The sequence below is a fragment of the Squalius cephalus genome (genome assembly GCF_949319135.1).
Source record: "Squalius cephalus genome assembly, chromosome: 22".
Classification (NCBI taxonomy): Eukaryota; Metazoa; Chordata; class Actinopteri; order Cypriniformes; family Leuciscidae; genus Squalius; species Squalius cephalus.
Window position 1 is genome coordinate 20,706,251 of NC_137143.1, and position 22,069 is coordinate 20,728,319.

At 36.2% G+C, this 22,069-nt stretch overlaps 1 protein-coding gene across 15 annotated transcripts in view; it reads left to right on the top strand.

Moving 5' to 3' along the window:
• Positions 1-22,069, top strand: part of ppfia4 (PTPRF interacting protein alpha 4) — a 97,676-nt gene that overhangs the window by 72,997 nt on the left and 2,610 nt on the right. For 2 of the 15 annotated variants that reach the window (XM_079857092.1, XM_079857095.1), the window contains exons 9-29: positions 972-1,055; positions 3,149-3,280; positions 4,756-4,818; positions 5,750-5,841; positions 5,999-6,131; positions 6,502-6,728; positions 10,355-10,583; positions 10,721-10,756; positions 11,073-11,203; positions 13,842-13,960; positions 14,078-14,159; positions 15,653-15,734; positions 15,929-16,129; positions 16,935-16,997; positions 17,377-17,403; positions 18,041-18,216; positions 18,305-18,402; positions 19,019-19,194; positions 19,321-19,389; positions 20,375-20,555; positions 20,826-20,919. In XM_079857092.1, coding sequence (XP_079713218.1) covers positions 972-1,055; positions 3,149-3,280; positions 4,756-4,818; positions 5,750-5,841; positions 5,999-6,131; positions 6,502-6,728; positions 10,355-10,583; positions 10,721-10,756; positions 11,073-11,203; positions 13,842-13,960; positions 14,078-14,159; positions 15,653-15,734; positions 15,929-16,129; positions 16,935-16,997; positions 17,377-17,403; positions 18,041-18,216; positions 18,305-18,402; positions 19,019-19,194; positions 19,321-19,389; positions 20,375-20,555; positions 20,826-20,884 — 2,460 coding nt within the window. In that variant the 3' untranslated portion in view covers positions 20,885-20,919. Of the gene's footprint in view, positions 1-971; positions 1,056-3,148; positions 3,281-4,755; positions 4,819-5,749; positions 5,842-5,998; positions 6,132-6,501; positions 6,729-10,354; positions 10,584-10,720; positions 10,757-11,072; positions 11,204-13,841; positions 13,961-14,077; positions 14,160-15,652; positions 15,735-15,928; positions 16,130-16,934; positions 16,998-17,376; positions 17,404-18,040; positions 18,217-18,304; positions 18,403-19,018; positions 19,195-19,320; positions 19,390-20,374; positions 20,556-20,822; positions 20,920-22,069 lie in introns of all 15 variants that reach the window. The other 13 variants (XM_079857097.1, XM_079857087.1, XM_079857085.1 and 10 more) reach the window with 9 other exon arrangements.

The following is a 22,069-nucleotide window of genomic DNA, read 5'->3' on the forward strand; positions in this document are numbered from 1 at the left end:
TGATAGTTTAATAGTTAACAACACTGACTCAACAGGTCAATCACACATCTACTATTGTTTATGCATTTATAAAACTCATTATTTGAATATCTTCCTGTTATGTTATAAATTTTTAATATTTTTGAGCCTGTGCAGTTCTGATATACAAAGGTTTTCTTTAAGCAATTTTGCTTTGTCTTTACTGTGGTGGATCTCCACTTGATGTCCAATGTAAAATCTGGATCCTGAAGCAAAACCATTTGAGGATCACTGATTCAAACCATTTGTTTTGGTCAGACCTGTGGCCTAGCAGTCAGGCAATGAGTTTTGGAGTCTGGCAGTATTTCTTTATCTCGTTCCAATTCCTCATTTCTGCAATAAGTTCCAAAAAACACAGCTGTACTGTTCATGATAAAGCGCTCCATCAAACATGCACAGGTAGAGCAGATATTTCTCTTTTACAGGCTTCCGTCTCCTTTTCTTGCCAGTTTAGATAATCCTCACTCGGTCGCAGTCATGTTCCTTCCGAACATCAGCTGGAATTGTAGATGACAGTGTTTTTCCAAGGCAGCCAAATGTCTTGTCAGTGTGGCAGAGAGGCAGTGGGGTTTTGTTTATTGTCTCGCTAATGCAGCTAATTAAAAATGGCAACATTTTGTTATTCTCAGTCAGTGGCATCCTGTCACACACCTCATGCTCCTAATGATACATATCCAACATCCTTCCTTAGATCCCATTTATTATACACAGCACATGCCATCATTGGTCTATAGACCTTAGTCAGGGAAGCTGAACTTTACAATAATACGCAGTGAAAAAAACTGTAAATTCATGACAATTTAAATATGGTTTATTCAAATATATGACAAAAAATTTCTCCAACCGATAAAATATAAGCAATTTCTAAACCTCTTTCTTCTTGAAGGTGAAGTGTCTGATTCTTGAAGGTCTTTGCCCTGCTCTCTTTATACTAATGTCAGTGTTTCCTACAGGCGGAGGAGCGTCATGGGAACATCGAAGAGCGTTTGCGCCAACTAGAGGCTCAGCTGGAGGAGAAGAACCAAGAGCTGGGCAGGGTGAGGACTGGGTTGGGGGTCAGGACACCAAAAGGGAATGGGATGTAGAGTGTGTCATTGAGAGAGTGAATGTTTGATAGAGAAATGTTGAGATTGCTTGAAGGATGATTGGAGGGAGAAAATGAGGAAGTGTGAGTGGCTTTGGTTCATTATGTGTGGTTTTGATTTGTTTAAGTGCACATAAGAATGAACACTATAAAGAGGCACCAGTGTTTTTTTGTGTGAATGTGTGGCCACAATGTCTCCTCAAAAATTTGAAATACCTATTTCAAATGGTTCCTATTAAGGAAAAGGCTTAATAGATTTACTAAATTAACAAAATATAAAAATGAAAATGTAAAATAGCAAAAAGATTATGAGTTGTGTTTATGGATTTAACCAAGGGTTGGAATAAGGGATATTAGCTCAGTATTAAAAAAGTCATTGGAAATGTTTGTTAAGCCATATTGTTTGTAGTATTTTATACAATAATAATAATAATTATAATTCGTTACATTTATATAGCGCTTTTTCTGAGACCTCAAAGCGCTTTACATAGATGGGGGAAGACAATATATATATATGATGATTTCAGATGCAAAAGCCTCTAAGTGCCATCTGAAATTTTCTTCTAGAATGATAATTTTTATCAAGCTCGTATATTTAAGTTCAGTAATTTCACTTAAATGACCATTAATAGGTAATTTTCATTGCCATTTAAGTGAAATTACTGACCTTAAATATACGAGCTTCATAAAAATGATCATTCTAGAAAAAAATTTCAGATGGTACTTAGAGGCTTATGATTTAATATATGATTTATTTATGAATATTTATTTCTTTTTTATTTATTTCATTATTAGCTCAGTGTCAGAAGTCAACAAAGTGGAAATCAGTGGAAATGTTTAAATAGCCATTGTTTGGTGACAAATTAGTCCCTAGCAGTTTGCATTATTTTATGCTAAATGCATTCAAAATGTAAAAAAAAAAAAACCTTTCTTGTAGTTTGGGTCAAGGTTAGTCTGTAGTAATTTTCAATGTATTCAGTTCAATTCACATTTATTTGTATAGCGATTTTCACAATAAATATCGTTTCAAAGCAGCTTTACAGAAATATAATATATCATAATAACATATACATTTTTTAAGTATATGGTCCTAATTAGATAGCAAACGTGTGTGTGTGTTTAAGAAGATGTGAAGACCTGTTGCACAATCGGTCTTGACCAGGCCTTCAGGCGGTGTGTTTGACCTCACAGTAGGGACTCCGATTAGCCTTGTGCTGCTTTGCCAGTTCTTGTGTTTCTAACACACAAACTGAGGCATACAAAGATCGATATGCTAGCACTCCTGTACAAACACACTCACACACGCATATGCCGCTGCTCTGTGAATATGGGCCATTTTTTAGCTCATCTTGCAGATGAATTTCCCCACCCCCAGTGAGAGCAGAGCTGTAATTGGCTGCTATATTTGGATTTTGAATAATTCATGCATGGTTAATTTTCTCTTGCATGTGAGCTGATGGTTGTAATGACTTAAAGCAGTCAAAGAGAGTCTTGCCTTAATTAAACCTTGATACATCCACCTCAGACTGAGCTTTAGTTTGAATTCTTCCCCTGACAGTCACGAAGCTCTGTGTTGATTACATTTTAAAGGCTGTTTGCCACCAAAAGAAAATTAAGATTTTGTTGCCAGGCAACTGAGTATAGCATATCCCACCACAACTGTGTTTAAAAGTCATCACCCCTGCATTCAACTACAAGGACTGTCATTATTCATTTTCAAGATGGATGGTCACAGAATACACACCTTTAGAAATATGTGAGAAGTTAGTATTACTTTCTGAATCAAAATGTGAACCGTCAGAGTCAGCTGTGTTTTAATATCATGAACCAGACTTAAAAATCTGACGTAAAACTCCTAGAATATGTTCACAGAGCTTTAGGGTGTAATACTGCCCTCTATTGGTTATACTGTGCATACGGTATATCATCAGAAAAAAATGTCACATTTTCTTCTAAACATCTAGTTTTACTGTTAAAATAAATAATGCTGTTTCATACTTCCATTTTTTCTTTCTCTTCTCTATTCACTCCCTCACTCTTTCTCAGGCTCGACAGAGGGAGAAGATGAATGAGGAGCATAACAAACGTCTGTCTGACACTGTGGACCGTCTCCTCACCGAGTCCAATGAACGTCTTCAGCTGCACCTGAAGGAGCGCATGGCTGCGCTGGAGGACAAGGTATGGATTTTACCATGTCTGCCTGCACATATACTGTACACACACACTTATTATAACCTTAAACACTATTATCATCTGGTGCTTAATGCATTCAAGCAGCACACAGCCACAAACAGGCATTCAATTTTCATCCTTAGGACTACAACAAAAAAAGAAAGGAAAATTGCATAAGATATTAAGAGCAATCTTCAGAAAAAAAATTTCATTTCTTTTGGCAAATAGTTTTTTATTGTTTCTTTTTCTTTTCTTCATAAATTTACTTAAAAATAAATGCAATTTAAAATAAATAAATAAATAATATACATGTACTTAATGTGCATGTACTTGATTATTTTAATTATTATTTAACCCTTGCAGTGCATTAAAAAAACTGGGTCCTGGGTCTTTTTGGACAAGATGGAACATAAGCTTATAAAACAGTCATAACTTAATATGTTTTTAATATTATACATAACTAAAACCTTAATGTATCTGATCAGTAACTTCTCATTAATGTTACCATATTTTTATGTTATTACTACGTTCACCCCATTTTTATAAATTATTTGAAATTTAAAATGTTATGAGAACTACAGAAAAAAACAAGAAAATTCTCCTTTTTAGGCTGCAACGGTTCATCGACAGATGGCAACAGAGTGAAATGTGGACTTCTCCTTTTTCAAACCCTCTTTCCATTTTCAAATTTAGACTATTTGGACTTTGAACTTTTGATCTACAAACAGACATTAATTTAATTTGTCATTTTATTTTAATTTTAGTGTGTGCGTCATGTTTAGAAACAAAATGCAGTACCAGTTGGAAGGAAAAATGTGCGTGCGGATGTAGGAAAGAGGCTAAATGTTTTTTACAGAAGTCATTCGAGAGAAATTTAACTAACAGATGTACTAAACAGCATAATTTCATGTGTAAAGCCACTTCCGGGTCAAAATGGACCCGAACGGAAAATGTGTAAAATCTCTATGGTTATTATTATTATTTTTTAATCTGAAAAAATATATAGATAAATTATGCATATTTTAACAGTCTTAACACATATCCAAAGTTTCTTTTTCATACTAAAAACTGGATTTTTTTAGAAATGTGTAATATTTATGTACCTCTTCCTAGTCAAAAACGGACCCAAATGCATTAGAAATGATTGAAAATAAGAAATGATTTAAAATAATTGTTTAAAAAGAAATGAGTGTAGTAGAATGTCCATATGTCCATTCTAGGCATATACTGAAATGGCACAAGGAATAGCTTGTGAAAAACAGATGTAAAGGTTCCCTATTTAGCTTGAATTAATAGAACCCAGTTCGTTTCTCTTTTAAGCTGTAAGCCGAGAGGACAGAACAGACTGAATGGCCAAATGTGAAGGGACAGGCTGAAGCACCACATGTAGAGAGAGAGAGAATGTGCAGGTTATTGCATGCACAACCTGCTGCTTTTAGCTTATTCTCAACTTTGTTTCTTCTGTCGTTTCTCCCATAAAGAATTCACTCATCCATGATCTGGAGAATTCCCAAAAACAACTGGAGGAGTTCCATCACAATAAGGTACCACTGCTCATTAATATCACACAGATCTGCAAAGCAACAGCAACAGTCAGAGATGTTGCAATTGCAAGAAATATCTGAGTAGCATAAAGTGTCTTATTAACATCAAGACTTTAAATTAAGATATTTATATCAATATATAAAGAAGTGTATATGTCTGTATCCTGTGAACTGTCACTATTTCATTTGTTTTTTCAATATTTTTAAACACCTTTTTGGCTTCATTGTCCTGCGTTGTGATATTTTTTTAAAGGTACAAATATTTATTTAAATATTGTTTGTAAAAATATATACATACACTACCATTTAGACGTTTGGGGTTGGTAAGATTTTTAATGTTTTTGGAAGAAGACTTATGCTCACCAAGGCTGGATTTATTTGATCAAAAGTACAGTAAAGACAGTAATAAGTTTTCTATTTGAATACACTTTAAAATGTAATTTATTCCTGTGATGACAAAGCTGAATTTTCAGCATCATTACTCGAGTCTTCAGTGTCACATGATCCTTCAGAAATCAGTATATTATGCTGATTTGGTGCTCAATCAGCATTAAATATTGATAAATATTATTAATGCTAAAAACAGTTGTGCTGCTTAATATGTTTTGTGTTAATATTTTGCAGGATTATTTGAAATTTAAAATGGGATTTTTTTGTAACAATATAAATATCTTTACTGTCACTTTTGATAAATTGAATGCATCCTTGATGAATAAAATGATTAATTTCTTTAAAAAAAAAATCGTACTGATCCCGAACTTTTGAACAGTAATGTATTTTTACAAGGTAGTTTGAAAAATATCTAATTTAAATGTTTTTTTTTTAAATATTAGTCTAAATTCGAGTACATAAAAGCAATTTTCCTTGTAATTCTAAAAGAATTACATTGATTCAAGATTCAAGACTAATCAAGTGTTTTCTGGCTGTGTAGGAGAGGCTCATTGGGGAGATTGAGAAGTTACGGGCCGAACTCGATCATCTGAAGCGCAGGAGCGGGGCATATGGAGACGGAACACATCCTAGGTGACATCCAGATTTAAAATGATGATTGTATTTTTTTTTAATAATTATACTAAAATATGAGCCCTGTTTTTATTTGCTCATTAAAAATGATATATCTATAAACATGCCAAGTAAAGTATTTGAGCCTCTTTTTCTGTCTCTCTATCTGCTGTTTTAGGTCTCATGTTGGCAGTGCCACAGACCTGCGGTTCTCAGTGGTGGAAGGTCAGGGGGATCATTACTCCTCCACAGGAGTCATACGACGGGCTCAGAAAGGTCGACTGGTGGCACTCAGGGATGAACCAATGAAGGTGTCAATGTCACACATCTCACATCTCCATCTGTCACTGTCTTAACCAAAACTTCTCTTCCTGTTCTCTTCTCTGTACTAGCGTGTAATAAGTATGAGCAATTGTATAACTGGTGCAAGTGACTGACAATCCTTGTTCTAATCTAATAGACATGAACGTGTTTATTGTTTTAGTCATATCTCTCTCTTTCTCTCTGTTCTTTTCTTTTGCCCCGTTGGATGTGTTCATTGTAAGTTCCGGGTTCTCAAATCCACAACAAAACATGTTTATAGCACATTAGACCTTACTTGAAACAATAAAATCTGGAAGCCTGATTCGAAAAAATCCTCAAAATATCGGTTTGTGCACTGATCCATGTCTTTATTCACAGATCCTGCCAATGGTGGAGCAGGATTGGGATCGCTCTCAACCTTCCAGCTTGCGGGCCAGCCGGACTCACCTGATGGGAAGCGACACTGAGCTGTCTGACTTGGATGATGAAGACCGCGATACTATATTCAGCTCAGCCGATATGCTGTCCCCCAGCGGGCACTCAGACGCCCAGACGCTTGCCCTCATGCTTCAAGAACAGCTGGATGCCATCAATGAGGAAATCAGGTTGGAAATATAGACTATTAAAGGAAGACATAACATGGACAACTGGGGTTCAGTATGCAACCACCTTGCATAAGGTGTTCTGAGCAGTGCCAGGGCATGGGCAGTGGGCAGGGCAGTGCCACCTAGAACCACTCAGAACAACACCTTATCAACCACCTAGCAACGCCCTGGAATCATTCATTACACCTTACCAACAGCCTGACAACCAGTCACAACACCCTTGCATTGTGGCAGTGAGGTTTGCATGAATTAGCACCACTTTTTTCAGAAAGCAGTTTTACTGTTAACTGTTGAACTGACTAACAGTTAAGTTAGCCGCAAAAAAGGGTCATCAAAAGGAGTGTGTCATAATTATGATGTCAGAACGATCAACACATTATCATGTGACCACCCACATTTATATATCAAAACCTATTCAGTGTTCATTGTTATGATGGGGGCGTTGTTACTCATTTAACTTGTAAAAACGTTATCCAATCAACAGAATGCATTTGCATATAAAGGTACAGTAGCTAAAACAGGCTATTTAATTTATTTTTAGTTCAAGAAACCTTGACTAACATTAAAAGGAAATTACATGCTAGAAAAGTATCAATTAAAGGTGCTTAAAGCTACAATATATAATTTTTCGCCACCAGAAGTCGCATTTTCAAAACAATAACAAAGGCGAAGCTTGATGACGCTATGAAGGAGAGTGGAACGATGGGAGATGTCATTTTCACCATGCAGAGATGTAACTTTTTGAATCATGTTCACGGATAAAGTAATAAATTAGTTTTTGTATTACCTATATGTTTGATCACACTATTTTATGTAATCGTAATTAATTAGCTGCAAGGAACGTGAAATAAATGGAGGGTTTCTGTACTCGCATTCAATTATCGTGAACCATGATGACTGAACGACACAACAGCGGTGTGCGAGATACTATATCATAGATATATAGATCCTCATTGGTGTCTTACGTATAGCGGCCCATTGAAACGGACACTAATGAGGCATATATATATATATATATATATATATATATATATATATATATATATATATATATATATATATATATATATGTGTGTGTGTGTGTGTATACAGTACAGGCCAAAAGTTTGGACACATTACTATTTTTAATGTTTTTGAAAGAAGTTTCTTCTGCTCATCAAGCCTACATTTATTTGATCAAAAATACAGAAAAAAATATATATATTGTGATATATTATTACAATTTAAAATAATTGGATTTCAAATTATTATACTTTAAATTATCGTTTATTTCTGTGATGCAAAGCTGAATTTTCAGGATCATTACTCCAGTCTATCAAATGATCCTTTAGAAATCATTCTAATATGATGATTCATTATCAAAGTTGGAAACAGTTCTGCTGCTTAATATTTTTTCATAACCTGTGATACTTTTTTAGGATACTTTGATGAATAAAAAAAAAGAAAAAGAAAAAAGAAAGAAGCAAATATTTTCAAGATAGAAATATTTTATAACAACAATATACACTACTGGTCAGTAATTTGGGGTTAGTCATTTTTTTCTTTATTTTTTTTTTTAAATAAATCAATAATTTTATTCAGCAAGGATGTGTTAAATTGATAAAAAATGATAATAAAGAAGATTTATATTAAAAAATATTTTTTTTTATTTTGAATAAATGCAGTTCTTTTTAACCTTTTATTCATCAAATATATTAGGCAGCAGAACTGTTTCCAACACTCATAATAAATCAGAACATTAGAATGATTTCTAAAGGATCATGTGATTGACTGGATGTCACATGTGACACTGAAGACTGGAGTAATGATCCTGAAAATTCAGCTTTGCATCACCGAAATAAATGATCATTTAAAGTATAATAAATTGAAAACCAATTATTTTAAATTGTAATAATATATCACAATATTACATTTTTTTCTGTATTTTTGATCAAATAAATGCAGGCTTGATGAGCAGAAGAAACTTCTTTCAAAAACATTAAAAATAGTAATGTGTCCAAACTTTTGGCCTGTACTGTATATATATACAGAAACCGAGGATAGGGCGGATATTGCATCATTGATAGGCGACAATGACAAGGGACGAGCCATTTTTTCTGGATTTACAAATCCTTAGGAACTTTTGGGATAATGAAAGTACAAAACTGTATGAAATATATCACTGTGAAAGTGGTTTTTGAATATTTTATTACAAAAATCTTACATATTGTACCTCATCTCACTGATGTATTTCTCATCAGTTTGAACAGCTTTTCATAAAAACTCTTTTACAGTTAAGGACTGCACTTTACAATATTTGCTTTAGTATATGAATACTTCATATCTCACAAACTGGATGACTTGCATGAGACCTAGTTATCTGCCTCGAGTATATCAGCTTAGAGCCTTCAAATGTCATGTTCATTTGTCTTATTGATACAAGCTTGTGCTTTAAATGCATGCTCTGTTGAACACAGTATTCAGACTGGTGGCCAGTTAAAGCCCGAGTCAACTTTCTTCTCAAACTCACTGACCTTTTGCGATTGAAGAATGACTTGAGTAAAGGAGCTCCTCTGCTTCTCTGTGCTCTGGCAGACCGCAGATATAACTAGAACGGTAACAGAAACTGTCAGGCAGGCCGAAAACTTCAGTCTAAATCCAAACAGTCCTCTGAAGCTTGTCCTGATACCGAGCTGTCTGGATTCCTTTCAGCTGCACAAAGCGCTGGCGGTAGAACATCTGTCATATATGGCAATAAGCTGAACAGTCTATAAGCTGAATCTGCCCATCTCACAAATTGATTCTGAGTTGTGGATGAATATAAATGCCAGACAATAGCAGAGCTATCACCTGAAATGTGCAGATAGTGATGACTCATGACCTGAGCTGTGGGTGAAACTCATGAGGGTTCAACAAACAAGTTCCACTTCCACCGCATGAATACTAATAGATATCAATAGTAAGCGGAGTCCGGATGGCATTTGAAAGTTGAATACATAATGCCCCATAAGGCTATTAGTAGTGCATTTTATGGTTTAACAATGAATTCTAGCCACCGCTGTAATATATTATAATATACAGCCATTTATTTTTCCACATCATGCACTTATAATTCATTTTAAGATGTAACATAAGACATGAAATTGGATGATAATGCATTATTTACATAATTTATGTGTATAACTTTATTTATAACTTTAAATATCAAAAAATGGATTGTCGACATTGAATATTGTATCACTTTATAAGTACTTTACAAGTACTTACTATAGTAAATGCAGTAAATTATGCAAAATTAATTATTAAACTAACCCTAAACAAACAATATTATTTTAAAATATAAATATTTATTTATTTATTTATTAATAATATAGTCTAAATTGTTTTTGCAGTTCCATTTGGTTATGGGCTGGTGGCACAGAAATAAGGATGACAAAAATTCTCCTGGATGAAAAAATGAGCAACAACAACTTGTGGCAGATGTGCTTACTTCTCTTCAGACACACTTGAGTTTGGCTTTGATTTGAAGTGTATTCTGCAGAGAATATGTGCCATCTAGGGATGTGTGTGTTTTATGTAGGAAGTTTGAATTCTTGCTGTCCATGTGCTGAGTGCTCTCTCTGTATCTCTCTCTTCTTCTGTTCTAGAATGATCCAGGTGGAAAGGGAATCAGCAGAGCTCCGGGCTGATGAGATTGAGAGTCGAGTGAACAGCGGCAGTATGGACGGCCTCAATGTGACCCTGCGCCCGCGCTCCTCCATCCCCACCTCCGTCACAGCCCTTTCTCTGGCCAGTTCATCGCCTCCCGTCAGTGGCCGGTCCACACCAAAACTGACATCCGGTTCAGCGGCCCACGAGTTGGGCATCATGACCCTGGTGATCCTTGCTTCACATTGCAACGCTTTTATTTTGTGCTAACCCTGTTAAATCTCCCTTTTCTAACACTGACAACACTTAATCATATGTCTCCCTGTATTTTTCCTCTGTCTCTTTCTTCCTGCTAACACTTTCAGCCTAGTGATTTAAGGAAACACCGCAGGAGAGTGGCTGTAAGTGTGTCTTCATCTCTAAATGACTGAACACCAGCTTGCTTGTTCTAATTCAGTGCGTGTGTAGCTTCTGTGGATAAAGAATGTGAAGGAAATGAATATGACTCTGTGTGTTTATTTGCAGGTGACAAAGTACAATATAAATGAGTTTCTGTTCAGAGGAGTGGGAAAGATTTGGTGTCATTAGCTTTTTGCCAATGTTAGGGTATATTGTGACCATGTTGTCTGTTTGTTTGTTTGTGTGTGTGTGTGTGTGTGTGTGTGTGTGTGTGTGTGTGTGTGTGTGTGTGTGTGTGTGTTTGCTTGCTTGTCCCAGTCCCCTGTGGAGGCCCGAGAGGACAAAGCCACCATCAAGTGTGAGACGTCGCCCCCTCCCTCCCCCCGAAGTCTCAGACTAGACCAAATGAACTTCGCTCAGCTAACAGGAAGCCTTGAGGATGGCCGAGGGTAAACGCACACACAAATCCACAGACGATCACATCTCAGGTGCTAATAGATTCCTCTCTGATTGAACTAGATGAGACATAATTGACCCAGCAGGCATACTTGAGGACAGATGAGAGTTTGTTACTGGCACAGACTCTCCCACACACACTCAACTGCTCTTGAGACTATGGATCTATAAAGTAGTTAATTACTGTCAGTTTGCCTTTGTTCAAGTCACATGCAAGCCACATTTGTCCTGTTATACACATCCAGGTGTGTCATGCACCCCCCTTCCCGCACACACACAGATTTTTGAGCCAAAAAACTTTAATCATAACTTGTGTCTAAAACACAGTTACATGTCTAAATTTCAGCTCTTTAATAAAGTTATACCTTGTGCAGGTCATTTGCTTTAAAATGGAACTGTTATGGGGGTGTGTGGAGATGAACCCAATTGCAGACAGTAGTCACAGCAACAGTTTATTGTACAAATAACAGGAAAAACAAAGCCCACGAGGGGGCAAAACAAGACAAGACAAGACAGGACTACGAGTGACTAAACTAGACTATGACTCTGACAATTAACTAGACTATAAACAAACAGCAAAAACAGAACTTTCTCTAGACAATACTCTTGACAGGATACTCACAAGGTTTCACAATGAATAACACGCAATGTTAGACAATGTACCGACACAGGACAGAAAACATGAGGGGATTAAATGGGGAGCAAACTAATGAGGGAAACAGGTGACAAGGGTAAAGCAATGATGACTAAACGAGGGTAACAAGTGGGCGGGGTAACGTGACAACGCAAGCACACAGCCCAAACAAATGGCCATGTGCTTACACATAAAACATGGGTCTGTCATGATCCTGCCTCAAGACAAGAGAAGAACTGGTACACGAAGGCAGAATCATGACAGGAACATTGTAATTATCATCTACACGCCCTAATGTCGATCTAAACTTGTATTATGTTTTTCCCATGAAAGACAACGTCAAAGATGCTGTTTTCCATCATTCAATATATATATATATATATATATATATATATATATATATATATATATATATATATATATATATATATATATATATATATATATTCAAACATTTATCAACGTCCGATTATTTGTACGATGGGATTGGCAGTATACATGTTTCATGAATCACACGTGAACCTTGTCGTAAGATGATTTCTGCGCTCTTTTCTACGTTAGATTGATAAATCAGCCCTGATGTCTATACATACTTTCCAATCTTACACTTATACAAAGAACAAAAAAGATTTCCTGGTGGGCAGCACCATATTTAGCCTTCAGTGATGCTGAGTTTTTAATGATGTTCCTCCAGATGTTCTCTCTAGAGAATCTTCTTCTATTTGAGCTCTGTGAGGTTTTAGCTGTGTGTGATGTTTTTAATGATGAACTACCATGAGCATTGTCAAATAAAAATCACACTTCTGTAGTCTGGCTAATTTAATTTAAATAAGACCTGCACTCTCAGACTAATACACATTGATTTGAATCAAAGCAAGAAACCAAACCTGATGTGCTCTTTTTCAGTCTCCCTCTGTCCTTTCTACTTCCACATCATTGTTAGGGAGTTAAACGGCATCTCAGAGCAGCCAGACTCTATCAGAACGTAATGCTTCACACAAATTTATGGTGATGTCAGGGGAGGAGTGATTTCATTATGATTGAATTGGCTTCAATAGATCCAAATGAGAGTGCAGGAATAACAAAGCATTTCTCTGCAGGGCAGGCAGATAAAAAGGTTACAAACAGAAATGATCGTGCATGTTATAGAATATAAGGTGATGTTCACACAGGGCGGGCTTTTAGCATTTTATCTGCACTTTTTTTTTAAATGTTTGTTTATACACATAAACATTCAGATGAATGTTTTTAACCACTGCGTCCAATCTTGCATTTTTTTGTTGTTGTTGTTGTTTTTCATTTTATGACACTGTGATGCATTCGCACTAATTTCCATCCAAATTTGCGAATTAAACACTGTTTTCATCCAATGTGTTCAAGAGAACAAAATGGTCACTTTCTTAGAAATTGGTGCAAAACATCTGTAATTAAAATGAAAGTTGCTGCAATTGGGAAAACCACTGTAGCGCTGTTTTCCTACAGAATAAATTACTTGCGGCCCAGACCGCGCAGGCAAAACACAATAAATGCTGTCATGTTATCTTGCGTTGGGAGCCGGAAGCCAGTTCTGGAAGGTAATTATACCAAATCATTTTGATGACAGATTTTGGCTCAGGAATAAGATTTTTTTGTTTTTTTTTTGCGCATCAACAGGTTTTTTTTTTTGTTGCGCATTGAGAGATTTATTAAGTGAATGTGTTTCCCTCATAGTTTATCAGAGAAAAAAATTATCCGTAAATTGAGCGCATATGTTTTTAATGAGAATTTTTACAGTTTATGTGCATACTAAACCCATTTGCAATTCCCTCATTGCTTTACTTCTCATTTGCATAAAATGAAGTTAATTTGCTATTGCTAATAGTTGCTTATTCCACCAGAAATTGTGACTTCCGGTTGCTTTGTCACCACAAATCTCTGTCAGTGTGAACACCCATTACGATGCTAAAAGTCACAAAATGTCATTTTTTTTCTCACTTTCTCTTTTTCTCTCTGCTTAGGGGCAACAAAAAGAAGGGCATAAAGTCCTCCATCGGCCGTCTTTTTGGCAAGAAGGAGAAAGCGCGCTTTGATCAGCCTCTGAGCAGGGACGGCCAGGTGACACCACCTGTCATTCCAGGTACCATGAAACAAACAAACACACACATTACACACAGGAAATCTCATTTTTATTAGATTTTAGATAAATGAAGATCATATACTCCTTAACTAACTATTTTAATATGTTGTGTCACAGAATTTGAGATGGGTATTGGAGATACCATGACGTTGAGCAAACTGGGCACACAGGCAGAGCGAGACCGCAGGATGAAGAAAAAGTAGGTCGTCCCTTCTCTGTGATTCTCACTCATACAGCTCCTTCACACTGACGCACACCAAATCACCCTGAGACATTCAATAATCTGACCTAATCCTTATTACCTAATTACATGGCTCAATTAAAGCAAATGACCAATCAATTTAATGGCAAAGTGCCATTTCCTGCAGATAAACAAGTTACAAATAACATTTAATTGTAGGATAATACCAGGGCCTCATTTAAGTGTACTTTACCATTCTGTCGAGTCTGTCCTCATCTCCACATCTTATCTCTGTCCCCTGACCATTAGTGTGACAGAAAAAGATAGGTTTCCTAATTAACACCTGCCATGTGGATGTGTGTGTGTGTGTGTGTGTGTGTGTGTGTGTGTGTGTGTGTGTGTGTGTGTGTGTGTGTGTGTGTGTGTGTGTGTGTGTGTGTGTGTGTGTGTCCATTCTTTGGCACTGTGCTAAGAACAAAATGTACTTCTTGTTTGGGTGTAAGATGAGGAAAAGAAATTGAATAGCCTTTGCAGTCTAATAAAAAAAATAATGTCAAGAGAATAGCCTGTGTAGTTGTTGAAATTGAACTTAAACACAAAATTGACCTCAAAATTCATAAAACATTGAAAACAGATGTACTTCTCATATGCTTTCATTAAACCTTATTTGTTATGTTTATTACTTTTTTATAATAGTTCATAAATAATACAATTTATAACTATTATTTTTATAAAATAATTATACAATAATACACCAAAAAATAATAAATCCTCATAACAATTTTGTATAAAAATATATTTTATATATTGTTATTACAATTATTTAAATTATTAAATATAGATCCATTAAAAAAATGCTACAGTAGGTGTCAGTAAGGGTGCATTAAAGTGATCAAAAGTGACAGTAAAGTAATTTGTAATTTTACAAAAGATTTCTAATTCAAACGTTCTATTCATCAAAGAATCCTGAAAAAAATTATCCGTTGCCATGATGGATTTCCATCAATTGATTTGCAGAGAGGCCATGTATGAGAAATTAAAGGGATGGTTCACCCAAAAATGAACTTTTTGTTAACATTTACTCACCCTCAAATTGTTCCAAACCTCTATTAATTAATTTCTTCTACTGAACACAAAAGAAGATATTTAGAAGAATGTCAGAAACCAAACACTTGATGGACTCCATTGACTTCCATAGTATTCTTCTTTCCATACTGTGGAAGTCAATGGGGCCCAGCAACTGTTTGGTTACACTTATTCTTCAAAATATCTTCTTTTGTGTTCAGCAGAAGAAAGAAATTCATACAGGTTTGACAGCCATGGTGAGCATAAGAGACTTCTTTCAAAAATATGTATATATTGGTTGATATCAGCCAACCTTCTCTCAAGAGATTGTACAGAACATTGGATGGTGAAAAGCCCATATGTTTTAACTACTACACTCTATGCTGATGTGATGTCTCTGGGGTTGTATTTCCTCTCAGCTCTGACCTTTCTTTGTCTTCTATTAGGCATGAGCTACTGGAGGATGCCAGGAGGAAAGGGCTTCCTTTTGCTCAGTGGGATGGCCCCACTGTGGTCTCCTGGCTCGAGGTACAAAGACATCAGCCACCATCCCCCCCACCGTGCAGTAATGAGCACAGCACTCATGATCTCCATGATTATAATCACACAAATCACGGGGGGGGGATTCGGATGACAATAATTAGGATAATTACTTACTCGCTCTGATGATAACGGAGATAACGAAGATGCATCTTGACGATCTTCTCTCTGACATCCTCCAGCTGTGGGTGGGCATGCCAGCTTGGTACGTGGCAGCGTGTCGCGCCAATGTGAAGAGCGGCGCCATCATGTCGGCTCTGTCGGACACGGAGATTCAGCGAGAGATCGGCATCAGTAACCCACTGCATCGGTTGAAGCTGAGACTGGCCATCCAAGAAATGGTGTCACTGACGAGTCCATCAGCTCCTCTCACCTCACGCACAGTAAGATGCCTGCTCCTAAACTGCTCATTTTCACATACAGTCTCAAACTGAAAACAAATATGAATCAAAAATTAGTCAGATCCTTTCCTTTGTCTTTGTAACAATATTACATAAACATACTTATTACATTATTGGCTTATTAGTAATATGTGACCTTTAGACAGATGCTGTGCTTATATGGGAGTTGCCGGTTGCAATGTAGCGTTAATCATGTCCCAATCCCATTCCCAAATTATTTCTCAACTTTCACTTTGCTCAAAATTTTCCTCCATAGTTTTAAATTAAAGATAAATTATGTTTATTTTAATGTAATTTTTGATCATTATTTTTATCAACAATTTATGTAACAATTGATTGAAACATATTTTAAATATATTTTATTAAATGGTTGTATTAAAAAATATATTTTATTTAATGTGATTTTTAATCATGATTTTTAGCATTTCTTTTAAATTTTCTTATTGTTTTAATCATTTATATAAAAATAATTATATAAAAAAACTATGTAACTTTAAAACTACATACAAATATATAATATACCATATAAAAATAATTGAACAACAATTTGTGTGTAAAAAATGCAATTAACAAACACTTTTGGATATGTTGGTCTTTCCCCATTTAAACAGCTTAAAATAACACCTGTTCGCCTATATTACATACATAGAAATAGTTTCCCGGGGGCGGTAGTAACATGGCTGCCAAAGTTACTTTGCTGTAAACACTCACTCATAAAGGTGTTTATGAGGAATATGCAATGTGTGATCATTTATCTGTGTGTGTGTGCCTCTTTCTCTCCGTGCAGTCTTCCGGAAATGTGTGGGTGACTCACGAGGAGATGGAAAACATGGCAACCTCCACCAAAATGGTTAGTCCATCTGGGTGACTCCCTTGTGCCCGCGGTGCCATGCATATGCCACGCTTCCGCAGCCCTCACAACCCCCAGCCTGCTGCCCCTGACTCTACCCCCATCCCCCTCTACCCTGCAATCTACCCAAAGAGTGCGCTTATTAAACCTTTTCGCATGTTTCTGTGTGATTCATGTCCTGTTGCTTTGCTAAATGAATCCATATTTAACTGCATTTGCAATAATTGTTACCTAGTAACAAGCACTGATGCTGTTGCTTGGTGTGCACATCATTTCCCGACTGAACTGAGCTAAGTGAGCTATTTAGCTAGCAGAGAGTATTGCTAACACTGTCTCCTCTGTGCTCTAACACGCTGTCACTCTGACATTTGACTGACAGGAGAATGAGGAAGGAAGCTGGGCTCAGGTGAGAGAGATGGCTGTCTTTGACCAACAAAAGCCTTCCACTGACTCTTATATGTGGTTTTCACTTGCCTTTCCATTAACCATTCATTTTCAAAGTCTTAGAAAGAATGCATTATCTTCAAATGGAATGTGATTAAAATAAGAATTTATTGAAAATTTGTCACGGTTTGAAATGAATGCAGTTATACTGTATGTGGAAGGTAACATTTTTCATATTTGGTAATGATGAAATGATAGATTATATAAATTTTTAGTGGGAAAAATACATATTTTTTAGATAATTAATCTTTAATTATCATTACAATTTAATATATATTATGGACAATTGTAAATGTATTTAATGTTATAACTAAATAGTTTTATATTTATAAAATGAAAATATTAACTATAAAATAAAATATAAATACTGCTGTATATTATAAATACTGTACTATATATTATAAATACATATTTTATATATAATCGATTTTATTATATAGTTACTTACTATATATAAATGTATATTTTATATTAATTTAATAAAAGTATATTTTTTACTCTATGTAAAATCTAATTAAAATGACTGTTTAAACTAACTAAACCCATTTAAGATCCAGTTGTCAGAGGCACAGTAGAATAATTTATCTTTTCTTTCTCAGACGTTAGCATATGGTGACATGAACCATGAGTGGATTGGGAACGAGTGGCTGCCAAGTCTCGGACTGCCTCAGTACCGCAGCTACTTCATGGAGTGCTTGGTGGACGCTCGTATGCTGGACCACCTTACTAAGAAAGACCTGCGGACACATCTCAAGATGGTGGACAGCTTCCACCGGTAAACTATAGCAGTGATTGCTCATTTTTAACAACTGCAGTGTGAACTAGACTTTACATACAATGGTACGTTCATTATATTCTTACAGGGCTAGTTTGCACTATGGCATCATGTGCTTAAAAAGGCTGAACTATGACAGGAAGGAGTTGGAGCGAAGAAGAGAGGATTTCCAACATGACATCAAAGGTACGAGTAAATTATCATTGCTCGCTCTGGATTCATTACTTTTAACTTATGAAGGGAAGAGCACTGTCTAGTGGCCATACCTGTTACTTGCATTTCGGTGGCAGGAATGTGTGAGGTCAACAGCTGAGCTTTTTAGTGTCAAATCCATTTAAAGGGACGGCGCCCGGCTGAACTTCAGCATAACACATGAACTTGACACAGCTGTCACAGCTTTTTTAAATCTTTCATCTTCATAGCTAAAGACACACGCACCAACTGCTTAAGACACACACACACACACTTAAGCACAATTACGCACAGGATTGAACAATCAAGCCAGCTGTGCAAAATGATCACACTCCACATATACTATTACCTAAACACAGATATTTCCAGTAGAGTTGTAAACACAGCCCCCTTCGAAGATTTGCTGCATGGGTTAGAGGTGGTCTGACCAAAATCGTTTTATATCACGATAACTGTATATACTTGTTGTTGTTGTAAATTCAACAGTTTTACATGTTTTATAATATGGCTTTATAATGCAAGTAATATGAGTCTGTTTAATGTGAAACCAATGAAGCATTTTGTGTCTAGAAAAAGTAATAGCAAATGCATGTACCACTGTCTGTTCCAGATACCCTGGTGTGGACCAATGATCACGTGATGCAGTGGATTCAGAACATCGGTCTGAAGGAATACTCTAATAACCTGCTGGAATGTGGCGTGCATGGAGCTCTCATTGCCCTAGATGAGACATTTGACTTCTGCAGCTTGGCCCTCATTCTACAGATCCCCATGCAGAACACCCAGGTGAGGATCGCGCAGATGTTAAAGGACTTCTGTAATGTTCTAACATATAAAACTCAATTATTTGATATGGTGGTTCAGCATACTGAGGGTCTTTCCAAAATCCTGTATCTCTGATGTGTCTTCCAGGCCAGGCAGATTCTGGAGAGGGAGTTCAATAACCTCTTAGCATTGGGAACTGACCGGCGCCTGGAAGAGGTAGGTGATGATTTGGATTCTGGTTGGATTTCAGCCAAAACTCATGGAATTTTCCAGGTCACCAGAAGTGACCCTTCTGCAGTGGAGCTGGAAATGCACTGTAGTCCACTAGGGTTTGTTTTCTTATGAAGCCAAAAGCATGTAACAAAAGATTGTCATGGTAATTCATTATGGTTTTTCTTTTGTTTTAACTGTATTCTTTTGAATGGGGAAATAATGATTGCAGGTGCAAAATGTAGAGCTAAGAATGACACTGTCATGATTTATCTGTTGCTTAGTCAGCGCTGGTCAGGATGGAGAAATCATAATCATTTTTGATTACATGATAAGGCATCTTATTTAGTCATTTTATAGAAATGATGGGGTGTATATATTTCTATTTATATGTCAGGTATCAATCATTTTATTTAATGTTTAAATAATTGTCTATATACAGTATATATTTATATATATATAATTTTATCTGTGTAATAGCTTTTTCAAAATAAAACAAAGATAAAATAAAAATACATTTATTTTATCTGTGTAACAGCTTTTTTAAGTGAAACATTAACAAACAGAAACAGAAAATATATTTCTAAATATATATAAAAGACATATTTTTTTCTTCTTCTGTGTAACAGCTTTTCAAAATGAAACAAACTAGATTTTTTTATTTTATTGTATAACAACTTTTTCTATAAATAAATGCATATTTTATTATTAAAAAATGCGAAATAGTATGAAATGTGATTTTAAAATGTCATATAGTAGCTTTTACATTTGTGATCTGGGAGTGCATGTCTGCAGTGAGACCCAGGATTGCTCTGCTCATTGATGTTGACATTTGTTCACCATAGAATGTGAAAATTAGCTGAAGCTTTTATATCATTGTGCTGTCATATTCATTCTCTGTTGCCATATTTGAAATAATACGGATGTGTGTGCAGTCACACTTTTGAACAAGATCTGAACCCAGTTGTTGTGATGTCATCCTTCTCATCAGAGTGATGACAAGTCATTCCGAAGGTCTCCGTCGTGGCGCAAGCGCTTCAGGCCGAGGGACGGCCAGGGTCTTGGTATGATGCCGGGGTCCATAGAGACTCTTCCCGCTAGCTTCCGCCTCAACACCATGACCATTCCCGCTTCTATGGCTGCTGTGCCCAAGAGACAGCTGCAACCAGAAGGTAGAAAGGGGGGGCAGGGTGTTTTACAAGGGGGAAAGGAGTTCAGCATTGCCATTAGCACGTTGCTCTTTAATGGTTGCAGTACTGTACTAACAATTAGTGCCTTCTCTAACTCTTTTACAGTATATCTTACGACACTAATTGCAAAACATGAATGCATATTGACTGTGAAAGCATGTGTTAAAAGTAACTAATATGAATGGCACAGGTCGGGGTCACAGTTTATGTCATTGCATGTTTTCTCCCCTCTGTGTCTCTGTGGTTCAGCAGCCGGTCCCCCGGCCCCGCAGAGACTAGACCCCTCAGCTGTCAGGACTTACTCCTGCTAACTTGCTTTTACTAATCACTGCACTTACACTAACAGGTAAGCTGTTCACTTCAGCCTCTCGTCTATAAGCTCTGATGGCTCAGTAAGAGATGTTTAACACCATCTCCTAACCAGACGCGATACGATTCCAGCGTCAAGCAGTCTGTCCACACCAGATGTGATACGACAACGAGAAATCAGTCAAAAATCACAGCCAATCAGAAGACTGAACTGCACTCACGACAAAATGAATAAGTTCATTATCAAATTCATAAATATTACACCATTTTAACATTGTTAAAAAACACATACTGAGTGACTGATACTATCTTTGTCATAGAATACACTTGTTTGTTTGCATTGAGTTCAAAGTTTGAACGTTCTTGTTTCCTGTAAAAAAACAAAAACAAAACAAGATCTGTGGTGAATTATCCTTTGTCACTTTCAGTGTGGCTATAAAGGTCATGCAAAATGATATTCACAAACTCATATTAAATTCTTAGCTGAGTAGCTGAGATTATCATTCTCATACTTTGTATGTTGTTGTTCTAGCTGCAACGTCTCAGAAAAATAGAAACCGTTTCTAAAATAGAATTGCGAGTATCGCCGTTGCAGCTGGATAGGATAAAAACCCTGATTAACATGGAAAAGAAACCTTTTATCGCATGCCGCAGCATCGCGTCGCATCTGGTTAGGTAATGATGCTCAGATTTGTTGCTCGGCTTTTTTTCTTCTGCTTTTTGTACATGAATGGTCAGTTGAGTTTCTTTTCAAGTGCTTGAATTCAAAGTAGCGTAAACTTCTATAAAACGGAATTGAATGAAAGTTCATATAATCCACCTAGCAACCACCTAGCAACCAATCAGAACACATTAGCAACTACATAGCAACACACTGACATCCATATATGAAGTTCTGATTGCAATGGATTATTGCGCTCTGTCATTTTTTTTCTTCAATTTTTAATGTCCTTTCATTTATATTTATTCAGTCTCATGGATTATATGAACATCTGAACTAATTACATTTCCTGTCTTTACATGATTTAATCAAGTATTTATGATGTATTGAAATGTGTCACATTTTTTTATTATTGCACTAATATTGGTAAAGTGTTGTTCTGGGTTTGATACAAGTTAAAGGGATAGTTCACCCAAAAATGAAAATTCTGACAGTAATTACTCACCCTCATGTTGTTCCAACCCCG